The 25,985-nt window shown below is 39.3% G+C and overlaps 1 protein-coding gene across 3 annotated transcripts in view; it reads left to right on the top strand.

Annotated features, from left to right (window-relative positions):
- Positions 1-25,985, top strand: part of DOCK7 (dedicator of cytokinesis 7) — a 188,670-nt gene that overhangs the window by 5,368 nt on the left and 157,317 nt on the right. For all 3 annotated transcript variants that reach the window (XM_028142342.2, XM_028142340.2, XM_054720808.1), the window contains exon 2: positions 23,950-24,055. In XM_028142342.2, the coding sequence (XP_027998143.1) occupies positions 23,950-24,055 (106 nt within the window). The remainder of the gene's footprint in view (positions 1-23,949; positions 24,056-25,985) is intronic.

The raw sequence follows: 25,985 nt of genomic DNA, 5'->3' as shown, positions 1-25,985 counted from the left end.
CACACAGACAATAGAGTGGTGAAGGCCTGGGAGGGGTGGGTTCAGGGTGGAGGGGGTCAATGGTAAAAAAAACCCCACAACCGCACAAAGGGGACATCTGTAATACTTTCAACAATAAAGAAAAAATAAAAAACACCCCAAAATTGATCTCTTATTAATAGTTTCTCTTTGAAGTTTATTGTAAACCATTTCTCTCATTTATCATCTTTGTTTCCCTACATCATCTTTTACTGAAAAGTTTGACATGAGTTCTTCATTTTAACCTCAGCATACTACTGTGCCAATATGTCATTTAACCATCTTTTTCTTGAGCCTGAAAAGTGTCTAATCTCTAAGACTTACCTATTTTATTGTACTTTGAGTTCCATACTTTGCCACTTCCCTCAGAACCTTGATCTCACAATTTTTCCTTTCCTTTCTAGCATCTTCAATCTATTCCTTTTAATGGATGCTTCCCTAAACCATAAGACTTACTATGCCTTTCTCATCATAAAACAAAGAACCATTGAGTCTTTTGGCCTTTTTAGCTGCCAACCAATCATTCCTTTTTCTTTTCTAGTCATATTTCTCACTTGTTTGTGGTATAGTCGAGACTACTTCCTGCTTGTTCTCATCAATCCTTGCTCCATATGGCTGTACTTACCATGGTACCTTATATGTACTTGAATTATAGAACTCTTGAAGATTAGGAACCTTAGACTTTTTTTCTTTTCTTCATCACTGATTTCAGAAACTACTGCTTGTTTTTTAATTTTTTCTCATGCTTCCACCCTCCCCTCTTTCTCCTATTTTACACTGGTTTTCAGAGCTCTCTGATGGCTGGTCTGGGTCATTTTATCTCCAGTGCTTAGCCCAGAGTCTGTGTAAACTGGACACATAAGAAGTGTTTGAATGAATGCCACCCTGACACCGTGGAGCATCTTTCATTACCTCACTTCTAGATGACCACAAACCAGTGTAATTGATCCCTGGCTCTCCCTCTTCTAATTCAAATTTGTTGCAAATGAATTCTCCCTAAAACACATGGCATTCTTTTGTTTAAGAATATATAATGGTGCCCTGGTCAGTGTAGTTCAGTTGGTTGGAGCCTTATCCAATATACCAAAAAGTTATGGGTTCAATTTCCAGTCAGGGCACATACCTGGGTTGTGGGTTCAATCCCTGGTCGGGGCATGTGCAGGAGGCAACCAATCTATGTTTCTCTCTCTCTCTCTCTCTCTCTCTCCCTCTCTCTCTCTCTCTCTCTCCCCCCCCTCCCTTACCCTCCCTCCCTCCCTCCCTCCCTCTGTCCCTCCCTCTTTCCCCCCTTCCCCTCTCTTAAAACAAAACAATGAATATGTCCTCAGATGAGGATTTAAAATATATAGTGGCTTCCTACTGTGTTAAATGCAAACTTTTGCTTGCATTTTAATGTCATCTGTAATCTTGTCCATCTCTTTTTTATTTATTCTCTAGCTTGCATTTTGGACCAGTCAATCTGGGGTTTTCACTGTACACCCACAAATGCTCTGCTCATTTGCATCTCTATAACTCTTCTGTTTTTTCTTTTTGGTATATCCTTCTTCTTCTTTTCTAAATCCTACCTTTTTCTTCAGACTATTCTAATCCAATACCCTTACTTTTGGGATAACCATTTCCTTTCTTTTCTTGTCTTTATTTTTTACCACGTATTAATGCATCTCTAAGCAACATGATTTTTTTCTGTTTTTTTTTTTCCATTCATTTGAATCTAATCATACTGTATGTTTGTATGCTTTATTTTCTTCTTCTTTTGCTCAAAATTATATCTGTAATTGATATTCATAATGTTAGGAGTAATTGAAGTTTATTCATTTTCATTGCTTAATATTATTTCATTGTATAAATACCACAATTTTCCATTTCACAGTCAATGGAGAGTTGGGTTGTTTCCAGTTTTTGACTATTAGAAGCAATGATCCTATTAATATTCCTATACATTTATTCTGGTACACGTGTGCTTGAGTTTCTCTATGGTATACCCAGGTATGGAAATTGCTGGGTCTTAGATATTTTATTGCTTGTCATAGCAGTTTTATTTCTCATCAAGTTTATTAGGTAATGCCAAACTCTTTTCTAAGATAGTTGTAGAAATTTACACTCCCACAACAATGTTCTTTATATAATTACATCATTTGGTATTGCAAACTTGTTTGTTTTTGCCAATCGGTGGATGGGTGATGCTATCTTATTATAAAAGTTTTAATTTGTATTTACTAATGAGATTGGGCTGTTTTATATGCTTATTGACCATTTGAATACTCTTTTGTAAATTGCTTATTTAAATCTTTTGCCATTCTTTCTCTTTGATTTTTCGCTTTGGGTTCTGTCTTTTTCTTACTGATTTGTGTGAGTACTTTATATACATTTAGTGTATTAGTCATTTATTGATTATATGTGTTGCAAATATCTTCCTACTCAGTTTTTAATCCTCTTTATGGAGTTTTTTTTTTTTTTCTTTCCAAAATGGAGTGCTCAGTTTTAATGCAATTTATCAGTCTTTTTTTTTTTTTTTTGACGGTTAGTACTTTTGAGGTCTTGTTTAAGAAACACTTTATTGCCCTGAGGTCATTAAGATTTCCACCTGTATTATCATAAACTTGTAGTTGACTCCTTTGTATTTAGGTGTATATTCTACTTGGGCTTGATATGTATATGGTATGAAATTTTAATTTTACTCAGAGTGGATTATTTTTTCTCCCTTGATCTGACCTTCCCCCTCTGTAATAGATTGTGTGTCCTTATTTGTGGTTTTTTTCTGGCTCTCTATTTTGTTCGATAGGTCTGATTATACATTTTTTCACCAATTATAAATGCTCTTAATCCTAATAAGTCTTAGAATTTGGCAGAGTAACTCTTCCCACCTTATTAAAGTATGAGTAGAGTAACTCCTCCCACCTTTTTAAAGTATGCTGCTCTGAGCTCTTTGAATTTCCATGTATATTTTAGAAAACCTCCAAATCTTATTAGAATTTGATTGGGATTTCATTGAATTTATATATCAGTTTGGGAACAGTGACATCCTTATTGAGTTTCCAATTTATGATTATGGTGTACTCTCCATTTATTTATTTTTTAAAAATATTTTTATTGGTTTCAGAGAGGAAGGGAAAGGGAGAGAGAGATCGAAACATCAGTGATGAGAGAGAATCACTGATCAGCTGCCTCCTACACTCCCTAAACTGGGGATCGATCCCACAACCCAGGTATATGCCCTGACCGGGAATCAAACCTCCTGGTCTCCTGGTTCATAGGTTGATGCTGAACCACGCTGGCTGGGCTACTCTCCATTTATTTAGTTCTTTATATTGCACAATGAAATTTTATAATTTTCTCTGCAAGGTTCTTACATATCTTTTATTAGATTTACTAGAGGCCTGGTGCATGACATTCGTGCACTTGGTGAGGGGGGACGATCCCTCAGCCCGGCCTGCCCCCTCTTGCAGTCCAGGAGGCCTCAAGGGAGCTGCTGCGGATGTGGGAGAGGCTCCTTCCACTGTCGCTGTGCTGTGAGCCTGGCTTCTGGCTGAATGGTGCCCCCCCTGTGGGAGTGCACTGACCACCAGGGGACAGCTCCTGCATTGAGCCTCTGCCCCCTGGTGGTCAGTGCACGTCATAGCGACCAGTCATTCCACTATTTGGTCGAGTTGCATATTAGCCTTTTATTATATAGGATTCCTAGGTATATAAGGATTTTGTATCCAGCTATATAACTTGCTAAACTCTTGTTAATTCTAAAAATGTATCTGTGGATTCACATGTATTATGAATAACCATATCATCTAGAAGTCATCTAGAAATCATGAATTTTTGTTCCTTCCTTTCCAAACCTTATAACTGATTTATTTTTTTATTTTATTACTGTGCAAATTATTATCATTTCTATTCAACTTTGTATTAATATTGAGAATCCTCATTTTGTTTATGATCTTAATGCCCGATGATTGCTGTACTTTTATTGGTCTGGGTTCCCTAGAAATGGGGACTGAGAAGGATTAAGAGTTGAGACTTTATCTGGGAGGCATAATTCCAGGGCATCAAAAGAGAAAATGAAAATGAGGCAGAAAAGGAAGAGAAACAATATAAGGTGATAACTTATCTCATTGGCCACTGCTCCCCAAAGAGCTGGGAAGAGATTGTTGACAGGTGTGCTTGCTTGGCCACACAGGATATCTTTTTATGGAGGAGCAGTTCCTCAGATCAGTAGATGGGAGTCTGGAAGAAGAAGAAATTAATCGCCCTGCTTTTCTCCTGCATCGTGTTTTCCGTTGGTCAATTCTGTCGCCTCAGAGAGATAACTCCCCTTCTCTTCTGGATTGCATCATTTGGACCCCTTTGGCAACCATTCTAGATGTTTCACTACTTTTTAAAAATATATGTATTTTTATTGATTTCAAAGAGGAAGGGAGAGGGAGATAGAAACATCAATGATGAGAGAGAATCACTGATTGGCTGCCTCCTGCATGCCCCACTCTGGGGATCGAGCCCACAACCCAGACATGTGCCCTAACCAGGAATTGAACTGTGACCTCCTGGTTCATAGATCCCCGCTCAACCACTGAGCCACACCAGCTAGGTTGTCTCACAACTTTTTCAGTGACTTTTTATAAAGGAGACTTTTTGGTTGCAAGTGACAGAAACTCAAATCAGATTAATTTGCACACAAAAAAGTGTTGACTTAATAACTGAGTACATCTGGTCCAGAGATACATACGATGTCGGCAGTCCTCCTATCCTCATGTCTTATATAGAGTTTCCACTGAGTTACAATGAGGGTTTGTAGCCTCAGGCTCAAATCCTGCCAGTTTAGTTCTGGCACAAAAGATCCAGCAACAATTATTGGTCTGGCTTGGGTCACATGTTCTTCTTTGTTTTTTTTTTTTTTTTTAATGAATCTTTATTGTTCAGATTACAATTGTTTCTCCTTTTTCCCCACATATCTCCCCACCACCCAGTTCCCACCCCCCCCCTCTGCCCTTACCTCCCCCCCCCGCTGTCCTTATCCATAGGTGTATGATTTTTGTCCAGTCTCTTCCCATACTCCCCACACAGACACCCCTTTCCCCCTGAGAATTATCAATCCACTCCCATTCTATGCCTCTGATTCTATTAAGTTCACCAGTTTATTCTGTTCCTCAGATTTTTAATTCACTTGACTTTTAGATTCACTTGTTGATAGATATGTATTTGTTGTTCATAATTTTTATCTTTCTTCTTCTTTTTCCTCTTTTTAAAGAATACCTTTCAGCATTTCATATAATGCTGGTTTGGTGGTGATGAACTCCTTTAGCTTTTTCTTATCTGTGAAGCTCTTTATCTGCCCTTCAATTCTGAATGATAACTTTGCTGGGTAGAGTAGTCTTGGTTGTAGGTTCCTGCTATTCATCACTTTGAATATTTCTTGCCACTCCCGTCTGGCCTGCATGGTTTCTGTTGAGAAATTAGCTGATAATCGTATGGGAGCTCCCTTGTAGGTAACTAACTGTTTTTCTCTTGCTGCTTGTAAGATTCTCTCTTTGTCTTTTGCTCTTGGCATTTTAATTATGATGTGTCTTGGTGTGGTCCTCTTTGGATTCCTTTTGTTTGGGGTTCTGTGCGCTTCCTGGACTTGTAAGTCTATTTCTTTCATCAGGTGGGGGAAGTTTTCATTCATTATTTCTTCAAATACGTTTTCAGCATCTTGCTCTCTCTCTTCTTCTGGTACCCCCATAATTCTGATGTTGGTTCGCTTGAAGTTGTCCCAGAGGCTTCTTACACTTTCTTCAACTTTCTGAATTCTCTTCTCTTCATGCTTCTCTGGAGGAGTGTCCTTGGCCTCTTTGTATTCCAAATCTTTGAGTTGATTCTTGCAATCCTCTAGTCTGCTTTTGGGTCTCTGTATAATATTTTTTATCTCAGTCAGTGTATGTTTAATTTCTAGTTGGTCTTTTTTCATATCCTCAAGGGTCTCATTGAATTTATCGGCCTTTTCCATGAAATTCTTGAAAAACCTTATAACCGTGGTTTTGAACTCTATGTCCAGTCACTTGTTCTCCTCCATTTCTTTGGTTTGTGATCTGTTTCCTTGCCTTCTCATATTCTCTGCTTCCCTAAGTTGGTAGGGTAGTTTTGTGTACTAGGTGTCCTATTGGTTCAACGGGTCAGCCTCCCAGTTACTTGAGGTGGACACTCTTGGTGTACCCTTGTGTACTGTGTGTTCCCCAGCAGGAGCTACAGCAAGGGCTAGTTTTCTCCTCCTTTGCTTGGGCGGTTTTGGAGCAGTCTGGAGCTGCAGTTGGTTAAGCTGCCACAGAACAGGCCATTTATATGCAAAAGCCGCTGTGTGGAGCCTGGGCGGGTTTGTAGAATGTGCGGGGCGGGGCCTCAGGGCGGGGCGGGGTCTCAGGGCGTCACTAGGCTGGGGCGTGGCCAACGGCGATGGCTGCCGTCAGCCGTCTCTGCCTTTCCACGTTTCCAAGTCCCTGCGCCCCGCGCTCCAGCGCAGTAAACAATGATTGCTGGGCGCACCTCTGCAAAAAAGTCACTCTCACTTTCTGACCCGATGGCCGAGAGTCCAGCTTCTCCCCGTAGGTGTCTGGGTCCCCCGAGTGTCCCCAGAAACTGGATTTCAGAGCGATCGGGAGCTTGTCTCCCTTCAGGTTGAAGAAAAGCCGCGCACCCAGCTGCCCGCCGCCGGCCCGATTCGCGTGCCTCCGTACCTCAGCTTTTCAGCGATTGTGCTCCTTTCTCTTCTTAGTTGTAAATCTTCCACTCAGCCAGCTTTCCCGTGGTTCTGGGTGGTAGACGTTTTTGTCTTTTAGTTGTGTTTTTGAAATTGTTGTGTGAGGCAGCAGATTAGTTGTTTAACTATGCCGCCATCTTGGTTCCCTCCAGTCCACTCTCCACATGTTCTTCTTTGAACCAACTACTATGTATATAAGGGTCTTTGGCAGGTACTGGGTCACATGTCCTTCTCTATGGCTTGAAGGAGGATGTGATGGTGTCAGCCCCACCCGATCTCAAGGAATGAGTTCCTTACAAAAAAGAAGGGGTTTCTGACCAAAAGAAGTAGGGCAAGAGTGTGGTCACACCAAAACAACTCATGGTCTTTATAATAAGTCATTTTAAGTTGTACAACATCACTATAATTATTTAAATATATAGCTGTATGGTCCACTTTGCCACCTATTAAAATTTAAATATAGGTTGTGAAATATCCTATATAAACAGCCTAATATGCTAAGTGTCCGGTCTTCCAGTTGTCCATTCAACCAATCAAAATGCAATATGCTAATGATGCTAAGGCTGTTCAGTCGCTCCCTATGATGTGCACTGATGACCAGGGGGCAAACAGTTGACCGGTCGACCAGTCGCTGTGACATGCACTGACTACCAGGGGGGCAGATGCTCAACGCAGGAGCTGCCCCCTGGTGATCAGTGCACTCCCACAGGGGAGCGCCACTCAGCCAGAAGCCCGGCTCACAGCTGGTGAGCGCAGTGGCGGTGGCTGGAGCCTGTCCCACCTCCACAGCAGTGCTAAGCCGTCAGTCGGACATCCCCTGAGGGCTTTCAGACTGTGAGAGGGTGTAGACCGGGCCTAAGGGACACCCCCTCCCCCCAAGTGCATGAATTTCATGCACCAGGCCTTTAGTGAAAATATAAAGGAAACCAGTGTGACCTGATGCCAGCTGTGCATCTGGTATTTTAACTTTTAGTTCTGAGATTTATGCTATCTAGAGCCCTCCCAAGGAGTTGTGCTTGTTTTTTTTGCTTTCCCATGCTTCTTTCTGCATCTACATTTCTGTGTATCTTGAGGTGTGTCTTATTTGTCCTGTGACACCCAAAAATTGAACTTCTTAACTCATATCAGCCATTTAATGCTTTTCATAAACTTGGATAGAGATGCAGGGCTTGTGGTAAGGTGTCTCATGATGCAAAACTTTCTTAGAGACTCCACTTCAGCTCCTCTTTTTCCTAATGTTATCATTCTTACTCTACTAATAAACAGCTTCTTCCCCTTATCTTCACAGAGTAGTTCCAACCATACTCAAACTCTTATTTAAAAAAATAACTTCATTGAAGTATAATTTATATACCATAAGATTAATTCAAGTGTATATTCAATGATTTTTAGTAAATTTATAGAGTTGTGAAACCATTACCCACAATCCAGTTTTAGTGCATTTTGATCACCCCCCAAAATCCCTGTGACAGTTTATAGTCACTCTCTATTCCTACCCCAAGCTCCGGGCAACCACTTAATATATTTTCTGTCTCTTCTCTCTAGATTTGCCTTTTCTGAACATTTCAAATAAATAGAGTCATACAATATGTGGTCTTTTGTGTCTGGCTTCTTTAAAATTTTTTTTTTAAAGTTTCAGTTACATTCAGTGCTATTTTGTACTAGTTTCCTGTGTGCAATGAAGTGATAAGATAATCAAGTACTTTACAAAGTGTTCCCTCTGATATTTCCAGTACCCACCTGGTACTATACCTAGTTATTACCATATTGACTACTAGAGGCCTGATGCACGAAATTCATGCAAGGGCCTCAGCCCTCGCAACCGCGGCGTCTTGCCTTGGCTCTCACAGCCCCGGCTTTGTCCAGAAGGTCATCCGAAAGGACATCCGGAAGGTTGTTCGGCTGTCCAGTCTAATTAGCATATAATGCTTTTATTATTATAGATATATCCTATGCTGTGCTTTACATCCCTCTTGCTTCTTTTTTTAAAAATTTATTTATTGATTTTGTTGTTGTTTATCCTCACCCAAGGATATTTTTTTCATTGATTTTTAGGGAGAGTGGAAGAGAGGGAAAGACAGAGAGGGAAACATCAATGTGAGAGAAACATATTGATTGGTTGCCTCCTGCATGAGCCCTGACCCGGGCCAGGGCTGGGGAGGAGCTTGCAACCAAGGTACATGCCTTGGACCTGAATCAAATCCGGGACCCTTGGTCTGCAGGCTGATGCTCTGTCCACTGAGCCAAACCAGCTTGGGCCCTCTGGCTTCTTTTACTTAGCATGATGTTTTTGTGATCCACCCATGTTGTCCCTCGGCCTAGCCAGCTGCGGGGGGGGGGGGGGTACTGCAGGAGGTTGGCCGGCCCTGGGAGGTTGGCTGTGGGAGCGCACTGACCACCAGGGGGCAGCTCCTGCATTGAGCATCTGCCCCCTGGTGGTTAGTGTGCATCATAGCTACTGGCCAGTCATCCCAGTCCTTCGATCATAACGGTCACTTAGGCTTATATATAAATAGTATTTCATTGTATGTATATAGCACATTTAGTTTATCCATTCACCAGCTGATGGACATTTAGGTTGTTTCTAACTTTGGCTATTGTGAACAGTGCTGCTATGAACAGTCATGTACAGCTTTTGTTTGAACACCTATTTTCAGTTCTTGTGGGTGTATTCATAGGAGTGGAATTGCTGGATCATCTGGTAATATTGTTTAATTTTTGAGGAACTTCCAAACTGTTCCACAGCAACTATACCATTTTACATTTCACCAGTTATGTATGAGGGTTCTAATTTCTACACATCCCTGGTAACACTTGTTATTGTCTTGTTTTTGATTATAGACATTCAAACGAGTATGAGGTTGGCATTTTATTGTGCTTTTTATTGCATTTCTCTAATGATTAGTGATGTTTTTCTTGTGCTTATTGACTATTCACAGACTTCTTTGGTAAGAGGGCTATTAAAATCATTTATTCATTTTAAATTGGGTTATTTATTTTGTTTTGTGTTGTAAGAGTTCTTTATATATTCTGGATAAAAGTCCTTTATTATATATATGAGTTACAAATATTTTTTTTTCCTGTCTGGTTTGTGTTTCATTTTCTTAATGGTGAATTTTCAAGCACATTTTAAATTTTGATGAAGTCCTGTTAATTAATTTTTCTTTTATGGATCATTATTTTGGTGGTGTATCTAAGACTGCTTAATTCATGGTTGAGAGGCTTTCTCTGTTTTCTTCTACAAGTTCTATAGTTTTAGCTCTTACATTTAGGCTTATGATCCATTTTGTGTATGGTGTGTGATGAGAGTCTAACTTCATTTTTTTTTTTTTGCATGGAAATGTTCAGTTGTTGCAACACTCTATTGAAAAGACTATATTTGTTTCATTTAATTGCCTCGGCACATTTGTCAAAAATCTGTTGACCATAATGCAAGAGTTTATTTCTTGACATTCAGTTCTTTTTCATTGATCTGTATGGCTATCCTTAGACCAGTACCACATTGTTTTGATTAATTACTGCTACTCTATAGTAGGTTTTGAAATCTGGAAGTGTAAGTTGTCCAAGTTTTAACTTAAATTTTTTCAAAATTGTTTTGTCTATTCTGGATTTTTTTGCATTTCTATAAACATTTAAGGATCAATATCAAATATAAATTTTGTTAATTTCTGCCAAAATCCTTTTGGGATTTTGATAGTGATTATGTTGAATCAGTAGATTAGTTTGGGGAGAACTGCCATGTGGACAGGATATTTTTTTTCTTTATTTTTATTGTTGATACTATTACAGATGTCACCATTTTCTCCTCCTTTGACCTCCCCCTCCACCTTGTCCCGCCCCCCTTCCCTCTGGCCATTTGAACAATATTGAGTCTTCAAATCTAAGAACACAGACTGTCTCTTCATTTAATAGATCTTACTTGATTTCTCTCAGCAAAGTTTAAGTTTTCATTGTGTAAGTCTTGTACTTCTTTAGTTAAATCTATTTCTAAGTATTTTATTGTTTTTGAGGTTATCATGAATGGAATTACAAAATTATTTTTGGTTTGTTCATTGCTAGTGTATAGAAATGCAATTGATTTTTGAATATTGAACTGGTATCCTCTGACCTTGCTGAATTCATTGGTTCTGGTAGCTTTTTTGTGTGTGGATTTCTTAAGATTTTTCCGTATACAGGACCCTGTTATCTGTGAATAAACATAATTTTATTTCTTCCTTTACAATCTAAATGCCTTTATTTCTCTTTCCTTCCTCCCTCCCTCCCTTCTTTCCTCCTTCCCTCCCTCCCTTCCTTCCATTTCTGCTTGCACTGGCTAGAACCTGCATTACAGTATTGAAAAGAAGTGGTGAGAGAAGACACTCTTGCTTTCTTCCCTTTCTCAGAAGCAAGCATTTAGACCAAGGGTCCTCAAACTTTTTAAACAGGGGGCCAGTTAACTGTCCCTCAGACTGTTGGAGGGCCGGACTATAATTTAAAAAAAACTATGAACAAATTCCTATGCACACTGCACATATCTTATTTTGAAGTAAAAAAACCCCCGCATGTGGCCCGCTGGCCGTAGTTTGAGGATGCCTGATTTAGACTTAGAGCATTAAGCATGCTGTTACATGTAGACCGATGCTGTAGAAAAGGGAAGGAAGGGACAGAGAATTGAGAAGTATTTAAGAATTAAAGAACAGGACTTAGCAATTAATTGTATATAGTTTACACCAGGATATAATTTGTACATTTGTAAGAAGATTCTGGCTTTATTTTTATGAAGGAGGGTGGAATTGAAATAAATTTATCTCCTTTTGGGAGGATTGACTTTCTAGTAGAGGTGTTTCTCCCCCTCTCATCCCCCCCCCCATCTCTCCTCCCACTAGTTTTCTTTTTAGTTGTTAATTTCAGATGTGTTAATTTTTCTAAGTGCTAAATTTTTAAATATAGTTATAATTTAATATGTTCCATGATTTTTAGGGAGCAATATTATCCTCATGTTTTAGGTGAAGAAATTGAGTTATATTGAAATGCTATAGATCAGAGTGATGGAGACATCCAAGTCTCTTTAATACAATGCTTTCTAAATCTTTGACTGAAATGTTATCCCAAAATAGTGTCAGATGGGATGCATGAGTCATCTGACTTTTTAAAAAATTCTCCACAAAAAGAAGCTATGTCTTACATGTTAAAGCCTATTATATAGAAGGACTATTTCTGTTCTTTGGTTTCATAAACCAACCTATATGTTTTCATTTTTTTGGCCTTTAGTGGTTACTGGTGTACTCTGAATCTAAATTCCTAAGGAATTTAACACAGGCTAATTTATAAGTGGCACAGAGGCAGTGCCTCAGATGGGAGTTTCATTTAGCCATCCGTGAAAGGTAGGAAGCAGATCATAACACTGGCGGTAGTCATTAAAGTGTTCCTATTTATATGGTAGTATATAAAACTAGACATTTTCCCCGGGTATATTTAACTGACCTCATAGCTAGGTTTTGAAGAATAGAGAAATTATTGGTATTAACTATAGCTAGAATAATTTACCTTTGGAAACTTGCTTCCATAAAAAGAGGCCTGAGGAGCTTTAAGGATCTGAATTCAAACCCTGGCTCTACCTTTCAAAATAAGCTTGAGAAAGTTACTTTAATTTTATCTCAATATCTATTTTTTTCTGATTATAATAATACATAGTACTGCAGAAAAAAGGCACAAAAGAGACAGTAAAAATTACTCATAATTTTTGATTCACACAAAAATCTGCCCTAATGAAATTTACATTCCAGTGACAGTCTTTGCAAAAACTAGAAATAGCCTAAATGTCTACCAATAGAGACTGGCTAAATATGTTCCAGTTTATGTATGTCATGGACTCTATTACAGATAAAAAGAAGGAGAGCAGTGGTTAAGCTCAGATCTTGATGTTACTCATTATTGCCTGTAGGAACTTGACCTCTTGAAAGTTAAATATCCTGATATAGTGCCTACCAGATAGGGTTGTTCTGAAGATTAAATGAATGAGGTGTAACAAATGTAACATTTTGCTCATTGTCAGGTAGATTGTATGTGCTTGATAAATATTGCTAGAGTATTATTTTTTATGTGCTGATATGTATCAAGAAAATGTTATTGTATGATATTAAATAATAAGGGATATATATATATATATATATATATATATATATGTATATATATTGATAAATACACATCTTTTTCTTGAAGGATACCTAAGAAAATATTAAGTGGTTACATTTGGGGAATAAGGCTGGGGATTGGAAGTGGTAGAGAGATATACCTTTTTCTTTTACCTCTTTGTGAAGTTTGAATTTTTAAAAATATATTTTATTGATTTTTTTACAGAGAGGAAGGGAGAGGGATAGAGAGAAACATCAGTGAGAGAGAAACATTGATCAGCTGCCTCCTGCACACCTCCTACTGGAGATGAGCCTGCAACCAAGGTACATGCCCTTGGCCAGAATCGAACCTGGGACCTATCAGTCCGCAGGCCGACGCTCTATCCACTGAGCCAAACCAATTAGGGCTGAAGTTTGAATTTTTTAATGTCATGCACATATTTGTTATATTTATTTTTTAAATGTCTTCTTTTATCAAGTTGTTTTCTTTGTCTTCTCTCTATATTGAAAAATCTATTCTGCTTCTCATAGTAATTTTATTTGCATAATCATAAAGCTTGAAAGTAGTTCTGGAACCAGCCCTTTGCAGAGATGGTAAAGATATATTAGAGACTACTTAGAGATATGTAAACATGTTATATATCTTGTTAAAAAATAAGAGTTTCATTAGTAACTTTTTTACCTTACCAGTTAACACATGGGATAATAATGGTGTCAATTATGCTTTTAAAGAAAGGTTATACATTTAGAAATCTGTGGATTCATATTTTCCCCCACCAGCAAATATTTACCTATTTGATAGAAATAGATTAAAAAGCATATGTTCTTGTCCCTTCTCAATAAATTAGAAACCAACTATACTTATAGGTTAGTTTACTCTAAAAAGCATTTGGAAAGTTCATATATGATGTAATCTCTAAATTAATTCTTATTACCTACCTTCTTTTCTCTCTTTCCACTCTTACAGTATACTAGTATCTATCTCTCTCTCCCCAACCCCTCCTCCCCCTCTCCCTCCAAGAAGCTCACATCACTCATTCCATTTTAGTATTCTCATTGAACTGCTTTTTTTTTGGGAGGAGCTGCAAGTTTCTCTTTATTCTCATTTTCCACTGTGGCTTTGTAATCCTTTTTAAAGCACCCTGCTAAAGGGTATAAGAATAAATAATGTGAAGATCTACCTTTTAATTGCTTAGTTCTTGCAAGGAGATTGGTAAATAGATTTCAAAAACAATTTGATAGATGCCATGATTAAGGTATTGTTCAGTTGTCACAATGAAGTAGAAAAGAGCCATCAGACAGAGTTAAAGAATATAGAGGGTGGGGCAAAAGTATGTTTATAGTTGTGAGTTTGTTCTTGTATTATTATTTATTAATTATTTAATACAATAAAAAGACAATAATAATTATTAATTATTTGCCATATGAACAACTAATTGTTAACCTACTTTTGCCACACTCTGTACACTTTCTTTAATGGCAGACATTCACCTGCTTTGGGACATTTATACAAAATAAGAGACAGCAAAGCGTACTCCAATCAAAGTGAAGTTTTCCTTTTCTTTCTTTTTTTTTTTGTTTTGTTAATCCTCACCTGAGGATATTTCCCATTGATTTTTAGGGAAATTGGAAGAGAGAGGGAAAGACGGAGAGAAACATTGATGTGAGAGAAACACATTGATTGGTTGCCTCCTGCGGAGCTGGGGAGGAGCCTGTAAACAAGGTACATGCTGCCCTTGTCCGGAATCGAACCCAGGACCCTTTGGTCCGAAGGCTGACGCTCTATCACTGAGCCAAACCAGCTAGGGTGAAAGTGAAGTTTTTCTTATTCCTCCAGATTCCTCAAGAAGGTTGCAAAGGTGCCCCTAAAGAGTGAGAGTGTACCAGGCCTGAGAAACCAAATTCTATTTATTTATTTATTTATTTTTAATTTAATAAATCTTTATTGTTCAGATTATTACAATTGTTCCTCTTTTTTCCCCCATAGCTCCCCTCCACCCGGTTCCCACCCCACCCTCTGCCCTTAAAACCACCCCCCGCCACTGTCCTCATCCATAGGTGTACAATTTTTGCCCAGTCTCTTCCTGTACCCCCCACACCCCTTTCCCCCAGAGAATTGTCAGTCCACTCCCTTTCTATGCCCCTGATTCTATTATATTCTCCAGTTTATTCTGTTCATCAGATTTTTTTTTATTCACTTGATTTTTAGAGTCACTTGTTGATAGATATGTATTTGTTGTTCATAATTTTTATCTTTACCTTTTTCTTCTTCTTCTTCCTCTTCTTAAAGAATACCTCTCAGGCCGAAACCGGTTTGGCTCAGTGGATAGAGCGTCGGCCTGCGGACTCAAGGGTCCCGGGTTCGATTCCGGTCAGGGGCGTGTACCTTGGTTTCGGGCACATCCCCAGTGGGGGGTGTGCAAGAGGCAGGTGATCGATGTTTCTAACTCTCTATCCCTCTCTCTTCCTCTCTGTAAAAAAAAAATCAATAAAATATATTTAAAAAAAAAAAAAAAGAATACCTCTCAGCATTTCATATAATACTGGTTTGGTGGTGATGAACTCCTTTAGCTTTTTCTTATCTATGAAGCTCTTTATCTGACCTTCAAATGATAGCTTTGTTGGGTAGAGTAATCTTGGTTGTAGGTTCTTGCTATTCATCACTTAGAATATTTCTTGCCACTCCCGTCTGGCCTGCATAGTTTCTGTTGAGAAATCAGCTGACAATAGTATGGGTGCTCCCTTGTAGATAACTGTTTTTCTCTTGTTGCTTTTAATATTCTCTCTTTGTCTTTTGCCCTTGGCATTTTAATTATGATGTGTCTTGGTGTGGTCTCCTTTGGATTCCTTTTGTTTGGGGTTCTGTGCGCTTCCTGGACTTGTAAGTCTATTTCTTTCACCAGGTGGGGGAAGTTTTCGGTCATTATTTCTTCAAATAGGTTTTCAGTATCTTGCTCTCTCTGTTCTTCTGGCACCCCCATAATTCAGATGTTGGTACGCTTGAAGTTGTCCCAGAGGCTCCTTACACTATCTTCATATTTTTGGATTCTTTTTTCTTTTTGCTTTTCTGGTTGGGTGTTTTTTGCTTCTTTGTATTTCAAATCTTTGACTTGATTCTTGCGTTCCTCTAGTCTGCTGTTAGATCTCTGTATAATATTTTTTATTTCAGTCAGTGTATGCTTAATTTCTAGTTGGTCCTTTTTCATATCCTCGAGGGTCTCGCTAAATTTATCGGCCTTTTCTAGAAAATTCTTGAAAAACCTTATAACCGTGGTTTTGAACTCTATATCCAGTCATTTGCTTTCCTCCATTTCTTTCATTTGTGATCTGTTTCTTTTTCTCCGCATTTTTGCTGCTTCCTTGAGTTGATAGAGTGGCTCTGTGTGCTAGGTGTCCTCTAGGGCCCAGTGGCTCAGCCTCCCCAGTTACCTGAGGTGGACACTCTTGGTGCACCCCTTTGTGGGCTGTGTACACAGTCTTGTTGTAGTTAAGCCTTGATTGTTGTTGGTTATCACTGGGAGGAATTGACCTCCAGGCCAATTGCCTGTGAGGATCAGCTGTGTCTACGCTAGAAGAACTTCTGTGCTGGAGACACCCTAATGAGACAAGACTATCAAAAGCCGCTGTGCTCAGCTTGGATGGGGCAGAGTCTCAGGGTGGAGCAGACAGCATTGGTTTCCCATCAGCCCTGCCCTAATAGGCCCCTGTGTCTCAGTGTCCCGTGGTAATCGCTGCAAGCACCTCTGAGAGAAAGCCGCCCTCTAGTTCCGCCCGCTGCCAGACAGTCCAGTTTCTCCCCGAATGAGTCTGTGTCCCCAGAGTCTTGCCCGGAACTGGAGTTCAGTGCTGTCGGGAGGTTTTGTCTCCCTCTCGCTTGAGAAAGCCAGCCGCGCACTCAGTTGCCAGTCCTCTCTGCGCACATGTCTCAGTACCTCTGCCTCCTGCAGCTCCTCTGAGTCTCAGTGTGCTTTTCTCTTTCCTTCTAAGTTGTAGAATTTCCACTCAGCCAGCCTTCCTGTGGTTCTGGATGATGTCCGTCTTGTCTTTTAGCTGTAGTTTTGAAATTGTTGTGCGATGCAGTTTAGGTGTTTACCTATGCCACCATCTTGGTTTCTCCGAGAAGCCAAATTCTTGATACTTAACTGTACCTTTTTCTTTTCCACCAAATTTTATAGTTGAGGGTTGCATCACCACTATTTAAGAAAAACCGACTTTGCAATTTATGTGCTTCTTTTAAAGAGAATGTTTACAAACCAGGCTTTCCTGCTGTTGAAATCAAATTCTGTCAGCAAGGCCAGATTCTTCTTATGCTACAGTGAAAAGCAGTCTGGCTAGTCTGCTGCCTGTCTGAACTAGCCTCCTAGGAACTCCATTTCTTTGAACGTATATGGATAAACACAGAGTGCTTGGAAAGCCCAGCGGAGTGTCTTACCTAAGTGAAATAGAATAGAAATAATCAGGCAGGGCTTTATGGGGGCCGTGATATACTGATTGAAGGGTTTTTGCCCATCTGTAACTCATTCAATTTGCTAGTTTTCCTCATTAAGCCAGAGTAATAATAACTAAAGAGTCCTAAGCTAAATCATTTGTATCTCTAAAATATAAGGATATTTTCTTGCACACTTAATACTGTTTTCACACATTAAAAATAAACAAACCAATAATTCTTAATTATGTAATACCTTGCTTCTCTGTGTTCAAATATCTCATTAACCCCAGAAATGGTTTTTATAGCTGCTTTCTTCACACCAGTGTCCATGAGCCATTTGTTCCCTCCCTCCCTCCCTCCCTCCCTTCCTCCCTTCCTCCCTTCCTCCCTCCCTCCGTCCCCTCCCTGTTCCTCCCTCACTTTGATAGTCACAGCACTGGGACATCATCAGCTGTTTTTGTCCTTTTTCTTTTGGAGATTTTTAGTTAGCCCTTTTTTGCCTTGCCTTTGATATACTTTCTTACCTGGTATATTCTGTGGTATATTCTCTTCCCCTTCTCTTTCTCCCTGACTTCTATCTTAGATATAAACAGTGCCAGTTCCAAGAGGTCTTGTTCTTTTATTTGACATGTTACATTGCAGCTATTTTCTATGACATTAAAGAAATGGCTCAACTAAATGCTTTTATTTTAGTCTAAACTCTTCTTATTTACTTTACTCAGGCTGACTGGAGATGAGAGAGACCCAGATTAGCTTATTACCCTTGGGTCATTCTGGAAGTCATGGTTGGATGGTGCATCTGAAAATGAAAGGAGGTTAGAGGAAAGATTAAATGCAACATTACTTTGCTGCAGAATATGCATCCTTTGTTGGTTATTTCCAACATCCTATGGTGGAGAGAGTTGATAAGGAGACCAATAGGTCAAATATTGGATCATGTTCTTTTGGGAGGGGAAGAAGATATTCTCTTATAATTTAGGAGCATAAGTAATTAGGGGATTTCTGACCTACTCTTCTTCTCACTTTGCAGTTGATGTTAATAGCTTATTAGGACTTAAGAAGGACTTCCTTATTACCTTACTATATGTGTTATCACTAAGTATAGCAAAAATTGTCAGAAAAAGTAATCTATGATAAAGTATTTTAACTGTTATCAAGAACTGTATTCATCACATTTCTTGTCTTGCATTCTCTGGACCATAATATGGTTAAGAGATACTGTTTTTTATTTGGGAAAAATTCCTTGTTACTATTTAATGAAATCTTTTTATACAGAGATCTCATTGTAAATACATCCCTTGTCTGGGTTGCAGATATTGCTGTTATAGCTCAGTTTGGAACTGGTTCTTATTTTCAATTATTGTCAGTTTTCTTTTTTGGGAAAATTATGTCATACAGAAATAAGACAAATATTTGTAAAATGGGGATTATTTTTTGTATGTCTGCTATTAAAAGATTCTCTTTCTGAAATACTCATTTTCGTTATTTCAAGTTTCACTTCTTAACATGAAATCAGGGTATGTCTTCCAATTAATTCATGGTGTGATAGTTAATTGGCAAGAATTTTCTTTCTTGGATATACATGAAGTAATGGCACTACTTAATCCATTAGTGACATCATTAATTTGATGAAATAGCATTTACACGTTAGATTATTCATGGTGTAGGCCCAGAAACAGTGAGGTAAGGGCTGAGGTTGGTATAGTGAGTTGAGTAACACTGAAGAAGATAGACATAGAATATTTGTTCTTTGTCTCTTTTTGAAGGTTTCTTCATACTAGTATTCTCATCTTGACAAAAGGATTAGGAGATTGTAAGGCCTTTAAACTAAACTTAATAACACTCCAAACATTTAGTTTCATTAAAAGGGCAAAGGGGAGTCCTGAATTGAAATGAATGTGCTTATCTTTTCATATCCAGAAGTGTACAGAATTTGCACTTGGCCCTCTCCTCAATCTGTATTATCCTTCTTAAAGACTTCATTCCTTCTCTAGTTTTCATTTCTAACCTTTAATTGTTGTCTTCATGTTCTTTTCTTCCTCCTGTGTCTGTTCTGAGTTGGCCTTGTTTGCTTATTTATTTATTTTGTTTAATTGAGTTTTGGGGGGAGCAGTTTTAGATTTATAGAAAATTGAGGAGAAAATATAGAGTTCCCATGTAGTTCTCATATAGAAACTTCCCTACCAAGTTTCTTCTATTATTAACTTCTTGCATTTGTGGTACATTTATCATAATTGATGAGCCAAAATTGATACATTATTATTAAGCCCATAGATTACATTTTGTTTATTCTTTGTGTTATACATTCTATAGGTGTTGACATGTACTAGTATAATGACATTAACTATCATTATAGTATCATACAGAATAGTTTCACTACCCTAAAAATCCCCTGTGCACTACTTATTCATCCCTTCCTTTTCTGACCCCCTGCACTCCCTGGCAATCACTAACCTTTTTATTGTTACCGTAGTTTTGCCTTTTCTATAATTTCATATAGTTGAAATCATATGTAGCCTTTTCAGATTGGCTTCTTTCACTTAGCAGTATTCTTTTAAGCTTCTTTTATATCTTTTTTATAGCTTGATAGCACTTTTTTTTTTTAATATTGCTGAATGATATTCAATTGTAGGGGCTATATTATAGTTTATCTACCCATTGAAGGACATCTTGGTTATTTCCAAGTTTTGGCAAGTATGAATAATGAATTAGCCTTTTATAAAACACAAATGTGATCTAAAGTACCTTAAGTTACCCATAGAAAAAAGAGTTGAGGCAGTTCAGTATCTTGAGCCTCAAAGAATGATAGCTCTTTTACATTATATCAAAAATTTCTGTTATGAGTAGTTGGCTTATAACAATGTTCAATATGTGTGTGGAATGATTGAATATATAAAAAAGCAAGGAGATATGAAAGAGGAGAAGGGGGAAAGATTATATAAAAAATCTGGATAATATTTAGAAAATGAGATGTTTAGAAATTGAGCTGGAAATTTGAATGGGGACCAAGATGTTCAGGGCTCTGAGCTTCAAAACCCTTCAGAACAAAAGTATCATCAAGCTGGTCCAGAAACCAGGTCATGAAGCCTGTTTCACTTTATGTGCTATGGAAATGATAGGAAGAAAGTAGGGTTTATTTTTTGAGAAAGAGTGAAAGAACAGAAGGCAAGTTTTATAAAATAGAGAATTGGCCAGTTGATTGATGATCATGGGTAGAAGTTAGGCATTGACATCAGGAAAATAATTGCATAAAATCTGTGGGTAGTGGTCTTTATTTTGTATTGCTGAGCTATATTTTCTACTTAATAAAAATATTACTAATGTGAGGAAGTTGTTTAGTTACTGGATTTAGGATTCGCTGAATATTTTGGTTTATAGCTTTTTTGGAAACTAAGGAATATAGATGCGAGCTATAAAGTCACTTGAATATCTAAAATATTTTGTTTTAGAAATGCTAACTAGTATGCCCCCCAAGCGTCAATAACTAGCTTGAATTTGTGGAACTTCTAAACTCTAATCCTGATTCCAAATAAAGACTTACCTGTCAGGTTATGTTATGGTAATACCTTAGTGGTTTACTTCATTGACAATAAATAATACTATATTTTTCATAGGGCTGAACATACAACTGTTTTGAGTACCATTTGTTAAATATTTTAGGGAAAACAAAATAAATGAAACCACTGCCTCTGTTTATGTAGACTGTACATGAAACATGAAAAAAATAAGTAGGAGGAAAATGCAATTTAGGTTATGATACATGCTCTAAGGCTTTTAAAGAAGGGTGATATTATCTTTAGTTATAGTGAGTCAAGAAGTTTGTTGTATGGATATCTTGGCACTTGAGTTTCAACCTTAAAACTAATTAAGGGGCCCTGACCGGTTTGGCTCAGTGGATAGAGCGTCGGCCTGCGGACTCAAGGGTCCCAGGTTCGATTCCAGTCAAGGGCATGTACCTTGGTTGCGGGCACATCCCCAGTAGGGGGTGTGCAGGAGGCAGCTGATCGATGTTTCTCTCTCATCGATGTTTCTGACTCTCTATCCCTCTCCCTTCCTCTCTGTAAAAAATCAATAAAATATAAAAACAAACAAACAACTAATTAAGGGTAAAATTGAATTTGTGGATACAGGAGAGAAACAGCGTTCTAGGAAGCAATTTAAGTTCAATGACAAGAATTTGGGAAAGGTGCTTAGGGTCAGAGTATGGAAAGCCATTAATATGAAAGTATAATGACATTTTTTTAGTAGTTAAGAAAAACAGGGAATAGTTTTCTGGAGCATGAATGAGGAGCTAGTAATATTAGAAAGGAAAAAGGGTGTTTTTTTTCTTCCTAATTCATATCAATGTTAATTTGTTAATAAAATATTTTAGAATTAATTTTATATCCTTAAAATATATACATTTTAATGTATGCATATATTTATAGCTTCTAGCTCTATCGTAAGCCAAAGTATATTCCCTGATATGCCATGTATGAAAAAAGCCTTATGTAAATTATCTGTCAGTCTTATATCCTACATCAGCATTATAAAGATGTTCTTCTGTAATTGTAAGCAGTATTAACTGATCCTATCTAATAAAAGGGTAATATGAAAATTGACCGTCACTCCAACACACAAGATGGCTGCCCCCTACGTGGTCAAAGATGGCACCCCCATGTGGACACAAGATGGCCGCCACAAGATGGCCAGCAGGGGAGGGCAGTTGTGGGCGATCAGGCCAGCAGGGGAGGGCAGTTGGGAGGGACCAGGCCTGTAAGGGAGGGCAGTTGGGGGTACCAGGCCTGCAGGGAAGGGCAGTTAGGGGCGACCAGGCTGGCAAGGGAGGGCAGTTAGTGGTGACTGGGCCAGCAGGGGAGGGCAGTTGGGGACGACCAGACCTACAGGGGAGGACAGTTAGGGGCAACCAGGCTGGCAGGGGAAGGCAGTTAGGGGTGACCAGGCCAGCAGGGGATGGCAGTTAGGGGCAATCAGGCCGGCAGGGGAGCAATTAGGCGTCGATCAGGCTGTCAGGGGAGTGGTTAGGGGGTGGTCAGGCTGGCAGGCAGAAGCGGTTAGGGGCAATCAGGCAGGCAGGGAGGCGAGCGATTGGGAGCCAGCAGTCCTGGATTGTGAGAGGGATGTCTGACTGGGCATACACGGGCAGTTGGGCATCCCTTGAGGGGTCCCAGTTTGGAGACAGTGCAGGCTAGGCTGAGGGACACCACCACCACCACCACCACCACCACCACCCCCCAACCCCCCATGCATGAATTTCGTGCACCGGGCCTCTAGTATCTTATAAATTTATAGTCTTAATTTGCATATTACTCTTTTATTAGATAGGACTAGAGGCCCGGTAAACGAAATTTGTGCACGGGGAGGGGGTGTCCCTCAGCCCAGCCTGCACCCTCTCCAATCTGGTACATCACTCTTCTATCTTCTATAATATGCCTTTTTTCTTTTTTATTGGATTTATTGAGGTGACTCTGGTTAACAAAATTATACAGGTTTCAGGTGCACAATTCTACACAATTCTTGCCTGTCTGCCTTCCTGATTGCCCCTAACCGCTTCTGCCTGCCAGCCTGGTCACCCCCTAACCACTCTCCTGCCAGCCTGATTGATGCCTAACTGCTCCCCTGCCAGCCTGATTGCCCCTAACTCCCCTCCACTGCAGGCCTTGTCACCCCTAACTGCCCTCCCCTGCAGGCCTGGTCCCCCCCAACTGCTCTCCCCTGCAGGCCTGATCTCCCACAACTGCCCTCCCTTGTAGGCCTGGTCCCTCCCAACTGCCCTCCCCTGTTGGCCATCTTGTGGCAGCCATCTTGTGTCCACATGCAGGCAGCCATCTTTGACCACATAGGGGCAGCCATCTTGTGTGTTGGAATGGTGCTCAATTTGCATATTTCTCTCTTATTAGCTAGGATAGAGGCCTGGTGCACGGGTGGGGGCCAGCTGGTTTGCCCTGAAGGGTTTCCCGGATAAGGGTGAGGGTTCCCTTGGGGCATGGGGCGGCCCGGGCGAGGGGCCTGTGGTGGTTTGCAGGCTGGCCACGCCCCACTGGGACCCAAGCGGAGGCCCTGGTATCTGGGATTTATTTATCTTCTATAATTGAAACTCTGTAGCCTTGAGCGGAGCCAAGCCTCCTGCTTTCTCTGTGGCCACAGCCATTTTTGTTGGGATTTATTTATCTTCTATAATTGAAACTTTGTAGCCTTGAGCGGAGGCCAAAGCAGGTCAGGGCTGCTGAAGCTTGGCTTCTTCCATTGCCGGGGGCAACTCAAGCCTCCTGCTCTCTCCAGCTCCGTGGCTGCCACCATTTTTGTTGGGATTTATTTGTCTTCTATAATTGAAACTTTGTAGCTTTGAGTGGAGGCCTGGGTCGGCCAGGGTGTGCAGAAAGCTTGGCTTCCTCCATTGCCGAGGAAACCCAAGCCTCCTGCTTGCTCCGTGGCCGCAGCCATCTTGGTTGGGTTAATTTGCATACTCGCTCCTGATTGGCTGATGGGCGTGGCTTTGGGTGTAGCAGAGTGATGGTTAATTTGCATATTACTCTTTTATTATACAGAATTGACATGCTGAGGTTTTGTTGTTCTTCAAATGAATCTTTAGTATACTTACCTTTCTCCCATTTTGAACCTAGTTTGTTTTCTTTTTAAAAATAATGTATTTGCTTTCTTTGTTATAGAACTGTGGCTGCTGAAGTTAGGAAGCAGATCTCTGGGCAATACAGTGGTTCTCCTCAACTGCTTAAAAACCTCAACATTGTTGGCAATATATCCCATCATACCACAGTAAGTAGCATATTTAAAATATGGATATGGTATGTTACTGTTATATTACTGACTAGGACATGAAAAAATAGTGGAAAGATAGGAGCCAGTAGATTGGATAGCATCACTGGTTTCATAACCTTATTTATTGTTTCCTCACTCTTTCCTGAAATTTGAGTTGGGGGAGAGTATTAGGAGGTATTATAGAAGTGTTGATTTCCTAGTCAATTCTGAAACTACATTCAGGATTTAATTAATTCTGAAATTTTAACTTTGTTTTTATGGCATTGACTTGTTGAGGAAATTGGGTTAGTTGTCTTATAGTATATCTTGCCTTTTGGATTTTATGTTTGCTTCCTTGTAGACTTATTTCTCTATCTCTTGTATTTCCTGTAACTGATTAGATTCTGGTGCCGCTTTTTTGAAATTTCTTCCTTGTAGACTTGTTTTTCTACTTCTGTATTTCCTGTAACTGATTAGATTCTGGCTCAACTTTTTTTAAACAGCTTTATTGAAATTTATTTTACATACCATACAGTTCATCCATTTAATGTACAATTCAGTGGATTTAACATATTCATAGATATGTGCAACCATTGCTACAGTCAAGTTAGAATATTTTCATCACCTCAAGAAAACAACAAAACTCTTTAGCTATCACCCTTTTATCCCCTTTCCTTCAGGCCCAAACAACCACTAATTAAATGCCAGAAGTTTTTTTTTTTTTTTTTTTAAATATATTTTTATTGATTTCAGAGAGGAAGGGTGAGGGAGAGAGAGATAGAAACATCAATTATGAGAGATAATCATTGATCAGCTGCCTCCTGCACGTCCCCACTGGGGATCGAGTCTGCAACCCAGGCATGTGCCCTTGACTGGAGTCAAACCTGGGACCCTTCAGTCCGAAGGCAGATGCTCTATCCATTGAGCCAAACCAGCCAGGGCTAAATGCCAGAAGTTTTGATGGCACGCTGCAAAGGATTGAAAGAGATCTTTACTCTAAGTATGTCAGCCAAAATAAAAATAAAACAAAAATAAAAGAAACATGTCAGCCAAAATTCCAATGCAATGATTGCTGAAGTTGGACAAGTTCTCACATTGCCTGTGAGAGATTCTGTAGTGCTTCCCTATTCTCTTTGTCACCCTTTAACCCTGCTTACTGACCCATCATTCACTCTCTCTTATAAAATCATGTTGCAATCTCCTTCTTTTTGTCAGTGAATACAGGATCTTTCTTTGGAGTCTTGTAAAATAATTTATAGTTGTAAGGAGCTCATCACTACATCCCAAGACTAACCCAGGCTGCTGTCTCCCCATGGGCATCAGAGGGAATGGAGACGGTTGTAGCAAAAATAAATTTGTTTCCTTGATCTAGCTAACATTACACCTAGAAAGCCACTGACCTTCTCTATGAATTATAGAAACAAGATCAATTATCCTCTATATGATTTAATGTTTTTAAGAGAGTGTCATAGCTTCCTATGACACTTACCCTAATACTTACTCTTTTTTTAAAATTGATTTCAGAGAGGCAGGGAGAGGGAGAGAAAGATAGAAACATCGATGATGAGAGAGAATCATTGATTGGCTGCCTCCTGCACATCTCCTACTGGGGATTGAGCCCGCAACCTGGGCATGTACCCTTGGCCGGAATCGAACCCTGGACCCTTCAGTCTGCAGGCCAACGCTCTAGTCACTGAGCCAAATTGGCTAGGGCCTAACACTTACTCTTGATATGGTTGGTATTATGAGGAAAAATTAATTTTGAATTAGACATGTGGAAGGTCCCCCAACTTTTGTCATTATTTTTATTGAATATTCATTTGTGATACTTTAAATCTTAAAAATTATACTGCCCCCAAATAATAACTGGGTGGAGAAGCATTGACTTCAGTTTTTAAAAAATGTTCATTAAAATTTTTTTATATATCTATCTATCTGGTGTTAAAAT

The sequence above is a fragment of the Eptesicus fuscus genome, chromosome 9, assembly GCF_027574615.1.
Source record: "Eptesicus fuscus isolate TK198812 chromosome 9, DD_ASM_mEF_20220401, whole genome shotgun sequence".
NCBI lineage: Eukaryota > Metazoa > Chordata > Mammalia > Chiroptera > Vespertilionidae > Eptesicus > Eptesicus fuscus.
Note: the sequence above shows the minus strand (reverse complement) of the source record. Positions and strands in the feature narration are given on the sequence as shown.